At 33.5% G+C, this 7,236-nt stretch overlaps 1 protein-coding gene across 3 annotated transcripts in view; it reads left to right on the top strand.

Annotated features, from left to right (window-relative positions):
- LOC135154719 (estrogen-related receptor gamma-like) overlaps positions 1–6,532 on the top strand; it is a 24,940-nt gene extending 18,408 nt beyond the window's left edge. For all 3 annotated transcript variants that reach the window (XM_064102027.1, XM_064102026.1, XM_064102028.1), the window contains exons 8-9: positions 844–991; positions 1,686–6,532. In XM_064102027.1, coding sequence (XP_063958097.1) covers positions 844–991; positions 1,686–1,933 — 396 coding nt within the window. In that variant the 3' untranslated portion in view covers positions 1,934–6,532. The remainder of the gene's footprint in view (positions 1–843; positions 992–1,685) is intronic.
- The last annotated feature ends 704 nt before the right edge of the window (positions 6,533–7,236 follow it).

Consider the following 7,236-nt stretch of genomic DNA (forward strand, 5'->3'; position numbering starts at 1 on the left):
AGTCTGTAAAACCAGGCTTAATTGTCAGTATATCATCGAGGATCTAGATCTGGTACAGTTACATAAACTGAACTTTGTGAAATCTTGAAATCTACGCTGAAAAATGTTTAGACTGAACTTCCCCAACACAGATAAGCGCATGTGGGACTGTGTATAATTATTGCTTTGAGCGTCGGGCCCGACGCTCTACCCGAATCCTGTGCTTATTTGCTGATTTCTCAGCAATTACACAATTTCTTCCAGAATCCTTTGGCACATGCGTTTTATCTATACAAACAGACACTTTGGTGGTCATTTCATTGGATTCTGTACGAACTCATTTTGATATCGTTACCAAAACTAGCATTTACCTTTAAATGGAGCTACGAGTGCTCACTTGATCGAGCAGTTTCAAAACTAAATTGATGAAGTAAGAGAACAAGTCTTAATACAAAATCCTTTGGAACATATGGCTGTCATTTCTATGGCTACTTGATTATAATTTTGTTTAATTTTGTCCATCAGTTTTCTGAGTTAGAAACCTGAGGATTAAAAGAGAATAACCACTCAGCAGGATTCCTGATTAAAGCCATAATGAAAAATGGCTCAGACTTTTATAAATGGACCTAGGTACCTTGAAAAAGTTGTCTGTTGTCTTTTTCCCATGCAGGATTTCACAGCTACTTTCTTGCTTTTAGTCTATGCAAAGCGTTTAATGATAAAAAAGGTTAAGACGTTAAGTAGTGAAAATATGCCCAGACTTTTGTCATGATACAAAGTCAAGTATTTTAGAATCCAATGTCAGTTAAAGTCTGAACCATCATGTCAAACATTGTGTCTACTGTAACTTTTGTTGTCACCTAGGGTCTGAGTATGGATGAGGAGCAGGCAGCAAGAAGTGGTCTTGGTTCATTAGTGGCAAAGGCATTACATCTCACGAGAAAACTCAGGGACATTGGCATTGACAAGGAAGAATATGCATTGCTAAAATGTATCATACTTTGTAATGTTGGTAAGTGAAATTAACTGATCTGTATTGTTCGAGTGTAGGAAGAGCTTGAGAGACAATTTGGTACCACTTTCTGTGATACAACATTAAGAGAATACCATACATGGGAGATAGCTTTTGTCAATATAGAGTAACTTTGGTCATCTCTTTATTTTTGCTTCTAAGTTCTCTTTGGAGGTGGTTGTTTACTTGAAGAAAAAAAAGATTACATAACAGCTTTACATTGTTAGACAGTCTCATAAAATTACTGAAACAGTTGTAACACTTGATGGTTTTACCCATCTTGCCTGTTGAACCACTAATAACACCACACATTCCATCTTCTGGTCATTATTGTTTCTCATAGGAGCAAAGTTATTCAATTCAATTATTAAAGATACCTGTCCATAACATTACTTGGTTTGTTAAACAAAGAGTTCAGAGAGACTTGAATCATACTTGTACACCATCTTGCATTTGGCATGCAATGTGTAATCCATTGATGACAATTCAAAAGCGTGAGTTCCCCAAGCATGATCCAACCAGTGTGATGATATGCTGCACAATTCTGTGAATTCAAGTGTGACTTTAATTCACACTTGATTTTTTGTGAATCAACTCTCAGATATCGATAAGTTTTCTTTCAGAGTGATTAACACAATTACTGTATATCCAGATGGAGCCCTTTTTCTTAATCACTTATAATTGTTGTTTGCAGAGTTATCAAGAGTGGAGGAGAACACCCATCTGGGGGAACTTCAGAACAATCTGTATGATGCCTTGCATCATCACATCATGAAGGACTACCCTGGAGACAGCCGCAGGGTCTGTCATCTCCTCTCCACCCTCCCGACGCTTCGCCAGCTCTCCTCCGAATCGGTGGACCATGTCTCACGTAATTCAGCGGAGAAGAGCATCCCCATTCAGCAGCTTTTCAGAGAGATGCTGGAATCAAAGTGTGATTAAAAGACTAAGGGGATTTGAATTGCTTCAAAAGCCAAGCTCAAAAAGTATGATCCAAAGAATCGTACAGCTCAAACTCTGTAGAGCTGTAGCAGTGGACTTGCCACATAGTGAAACTAATATGTCTAGGACATCATTTTGTGATTCAAACATTATTGAGCAAGTGCAGTGGTAACACACTTTAGGATAAGTTACTGATGGGCGAACGGACTCTTGATTGCGATTTTTATACATGATAACAGCATGAAATTGCTTTTGCAGCAAATCAAACAATGTGCAAAGTCGGTTCAAGTTCGGCGTAGATATCGCTTCAAGAACAAGAGTGTGATTTTTATAAAGCAGTGGCAATATGATTGCTTATCAAGATGGTAGTCCACCATGAAACTACAGAGTCCTATAAATGATGACACTTTGGTGGTGGACAGAAGAAACGCAAGGTTGTTTATCAGCAGAGCAGAAACTGTGGCAGGAGTCTTGTTGAGTGATGTCCATAAGAGGCTATCTGAAAGAAAGCTACAGAGGAAGTCATTTGTGCATAGACAGTCATTGAAAGATTACTACAACTATATGGCATGGTTATGAGTGGGATCAGTTTAAATGACAGCCTAATTCAGGTTCTTGCCAAATTTAGGACCTGGCCTACCATTTTTGGCTTCCCTCCAGACCACTGCAATGTAAGTGTATAGGAGATGCCAAGTTCTGTTCCCTTTGCAAGTCTGAGAGAATAGATATATTTTCTTTTGCGTGTTGGTGACAAAGAATTACCATTATTATTATTCGTAGTATTATTAGTGTTATTTTTATTCTTAAAAATGACAATGTATATTCAGAATTATAGTTATCAGTGCAAATGCAGTATGTGAATGTGTGTGATGGTTGAGGGGGAACTAATGACTGTTTCTGAAGGGAATGGTTTTCAGAATAAGGAAACTCGACTGGGCAACAAGAGTTCTAGTTTAAGAATGTCATATTTTCAACATTTACTTGTACACATAGCTGATTATTGAACATGGGTAGAAATATAAGTCAAATTATACTATAACACTAGGATATGTTACTGCCATAGTAGGTTTTTTTTCCAGGTTCAGTAGTGGGGGAGGGGGTGAATTAAAGCAATAGGGTGTCCCGAGTAGACATTTTCCTTTTTTGAGCATTATTGCTCCCTGTTTGTGTGAAATAAAAGATATTTTAATTTCTTGTCTAAAATATAATTTTATTAATCAAAACATGAGTTTATATATTTGTATATTTGAAAATGTTGCTATGAATATAGTAAAATGTTATATGCACAGAATAATAAGGGATTTTGTTTTGTATTAAAAGAAATAAACATAATAAACACAGACAGTACTATAGCCGTGAGAGATGCACTTCATGAGATTCAAAATTAGTATGTAGTTCAGATTACCTGAAATTAATTAGCTGGTTATATTTTAGATCATAAGAAGAAAGGGTCCATTATCAAAATTAGGATGTATTCTCTTTTTGCTCCTTGTCTGGAATTAATATCTGACACATTGATATGTATCTTGCCAATTCAGAACCAGGTTAAAAATATTAAAATATGGAGTGAAGTAATTCATATTTTGTTTAATGAAATAAAACTTTTGTTCATTTTATCAGGTAAAGCTAGTTTCCAGACTATATTAATAGTGTTATTTCTAGAAGTAAGATGATATCAGATAGCAGAAATAAAGACATTACATGTAGTTTTTAGTGTAAAAACATTTTTTTTCTTTGGCTGTTGATTGTTTTGTAGCATTGTTAATCAATGGACACCACACACTAGAGAAAAATAGATAAATAAATTGAAGTGTACTGTAGGTACTAAACAAACAAAAAATAGAAAATACTTGTCAATTTCTGGAAGTGCCGACATTCAAGGAGTATGTAGCTAATTTAGCAACAGGCAGGTTGTACAAAATAATGACAAATGAACCAAATGTGTATAAGAAAAGGGAGAAGTAAAATAATATTGTATCATATAACAGTAACAAAGCCTGTGATTGGTAATGGACAGTGTCTGCCAAACTTCTGTTCAGCATAATTCTGTTGATTTTTGTTTAATTGTTATAACACACACACATAGTTTGGTGTGATTAAATTGCTTAAAACCTTGTATGACCTTTGAATCATATTGACATATGTTGAATGATTCCAACCAAATCAGGAAATCAACTTGCTCACATCATATACACATCATATTAATAATATGTCATTGCCTTTATCAAGGCTTGATAAACTAATTTTCAAACCTTCCAATAATGACATATAATAAAGTGTCTGCATTTGAAATTTTTGAATTTGATGGGTTTGTAAATAATGAAGATTTCTATTTTTAAACATGTGCATGTATCTCAGTTTAAGCTATGTATTTATGTACATACCTGTCCAATGCCTGTGAAGTATTGTTACATCCTTATGAATGAGGAATATTAATTATCAAATTTTGATAGATTACTGTCAAAAGGGATTTTTTTTTTGTTCCCAAAACTTTAAAAGCAATTTTATATTCAGCTTTCATTGGGAGTTTGATACTGATCTGGTGCTTATCCAGTAACAGGTGTAGTCCATGACCCAGGGTAGAACAGTGTCATTCAAAACAAATGCTATAACACTGTATATAACATTTACATTACATTACTGTAATACACTGTACAGTGTATGTACCTGCATATTGCCTCATATGGGAAAGATATTTCCCATCCTCTATGGCTGAGGTTAAGAACATATATCGCCTGGACAGCAAGTTAGCTGACTTCACAGACGTAAAGTTATTATCATTATTTCCAGTTCTTTTCTCTATTTTGTGATTAGCAAATTATAATCTGCTCTCTATGACATCTGAAGAATTTAAAGAGCTACTTGGCTCTACTGTTATCACTTTTACAGATCTTTTTTTGACAATTCTTGGGTCAGCAAATTAGAAACTTTTGCCCATGATAACTGAAGATAACTTGCCTTTAATAAAGCAATATGTCCTGCTATATAGGTAATGGTATTACCCCCCCCCCCCCCTTCACCCTCCGCCCTCCCCACTTTTTGAAAAAATCTTATATCCAAATGGAATGGACAGGGTTATATATTTTGTATATGTTGATTTGAAAATCTAATTTTCAATATTTTTTTTAATGTAATGTTAAAAACAATATAATGTAATGTCGGGAGCCAGCTCAGTGAGTTTGAGAGACTTCCCCTGAGCCAAGCTGGTCTGGGATGATTGCTAAAACAGCAAAGATCAGAAACTGTTTTGTCTCAGAAAAATGCCAAATAATAAACAATAAGATTGTAAGAACCATTTACCTCCAAGCCTGAACTGAGCTCAGATTTGTTACCAAATATCTAATTTAACTAATCCTTAACCTGGATTTCAGCCACATCAAACAAACGTAGTCTTAGTGGAATCATATATAAATTGACTAATCAGATTGACTATCAAATAATGATCATTTGCCTTTCAGAATCGCTTACTGGCACTTCCTATATTAGAGCAGTTATAAGGAGACAATTTGTCTATCTGTATTCCCTTCTTGAGCCTAATGAAGAAAATGTATGTTCATACTTTTCATTGGCGTGCTATTAATCTAATTTTCACAAATCATGATGTTGGGTAGTTTGAAGTTCATTATTGGTCACCAACCTACATTTTCAGTATGCAAGAAGTGCACATTACATAATTATATTCATGTGTATATCTTGAATGTACAGAGGTGCCAGGTCTAAAATAATGATTTAAACAAATTATTGCCATAATTTCATATTGGTTACCCTCTCAGCAATGAGTTACTGAAAATATCCTAAGAAAGGTGAATTTAAAATTGTGTAGTTCTGTATAATATGAAATTAACCAAATGAAAATAAGGCATACTCTAGGTCTATATGAAATCATGTTTGTGTAAAAGGAGGGGGTAACATGTATCAACAGATAGAGTGCACATATACAAATTACATGTAGATGCGATATATACTGTTGTTCATTTCAGTCAAACTTCTGTTATCACATTTGTCTCGTTTATGTTTTTATTATAACATTCTGAACTACTGTTGGCTAACTTAAGAAAAACTTAATTGATGGCAAGTTGGTTTTGACATTATTTTTGTCAAATAAAAAAATGTTGAAAATGAGACAAGAAAAAGGGAAATATTTTGACTTACTACATGAAATATAAATTCTATTTTTTATTATTATCAGAGAGATGTGTTTTCAATTATGCTTTCTGTATAAGCATGTACTGAAAATCATTTCATTTTAATGGATGTATATGTATAGAAATTTTCTGATATTTCTCAATTTATAATGGGTATTGTACATAGATATCTGTTTACTATTTTTTCAATTTGCTTGAAATGTATCATTTATTATTTTCTGATTATGCTGTTGAGCATGAAAAATCAGATATTGTGATAATAATGGCTCATTATGGGGATAATGTTCTTATTTCCAGTAAAATGTCAATTTAAGGGTTTGAAGAAGGAAAAAGGAAATAATTCTTTCTTCATTCACTTCTTGTAAATTTCATTATGATGTGATGAATTTCTGTATGTAAATTGATGTTCAACTTCGAAATTGTATATTAAATAATTTTTCATGCAAATTTATAATGTTCTTGCAATGATGTCAGTTTGTCTGAGATATTTTTAAAGAGTTGTATTTTATATTGATTCCTTCAGAAATTAAACTTGATCATTTTTCTTTCCATTTCTTTAATTCTCTCCTCCACCTTTCACTCCCTTCATGTACTTTACGTCTCTTTTTCCCCCTCTTATTCTTCCATCTCGCTATCTGGCCTCCTATTCATTTTACTCTTTTCTACATGCCCGTTATCGGAATACATTTCTATCATTTTTTCCCTTCTTATTTACCTCTGGTTATTTCTTATCCCCATTCATTTTCATTCTCTCCTCCCTGTTCATATTTTATTCCTTCTTACTTTCATTCTCTTCTTTTCTTTTTATGTAATATTCTTCCTTGATTCCTGGAAATTGGACCAAGTATCCCATCAACAATTCAGATGTTCAGGTTTTTTAAGCCATCCATTTCAGTATTAGCAGCTGATGTCCAAATATCAGCAGTTAAACATAATTTTTTTATTCTTCTTTGTCCTTTCTCCCCACATCTGTTTCCTTAAATTTAATCCACAATCCATTTTCAAAGCGAAATGGAATGTAAAGTGAATTATATGACACCTAGATAGATCCTTGTCATTTGATTGGTTGTTTGATATTGATAATTCTTAATTCTTTAATTCTTAATTTTTTATCCATTCATCATGAAATTTTGGATCCATACAATTTTGTCCATAAAA

This window comes from Lytechinus pictus, chromosome 7 (assembly GCF_037042905.1).
Source record: "Lytechinus pictus isolate F3 Inbred chromosome 7, Lp3.0, whole genome shotgun sequence".
NCBI classification, from domain to species: domain Eukaryota; kingdom Metazoa; phylum Echinodermata; class Echinoidea; order Temnopleuroida; family Toxopneustidae; genus Lytechinus; species Lytechinus pictus.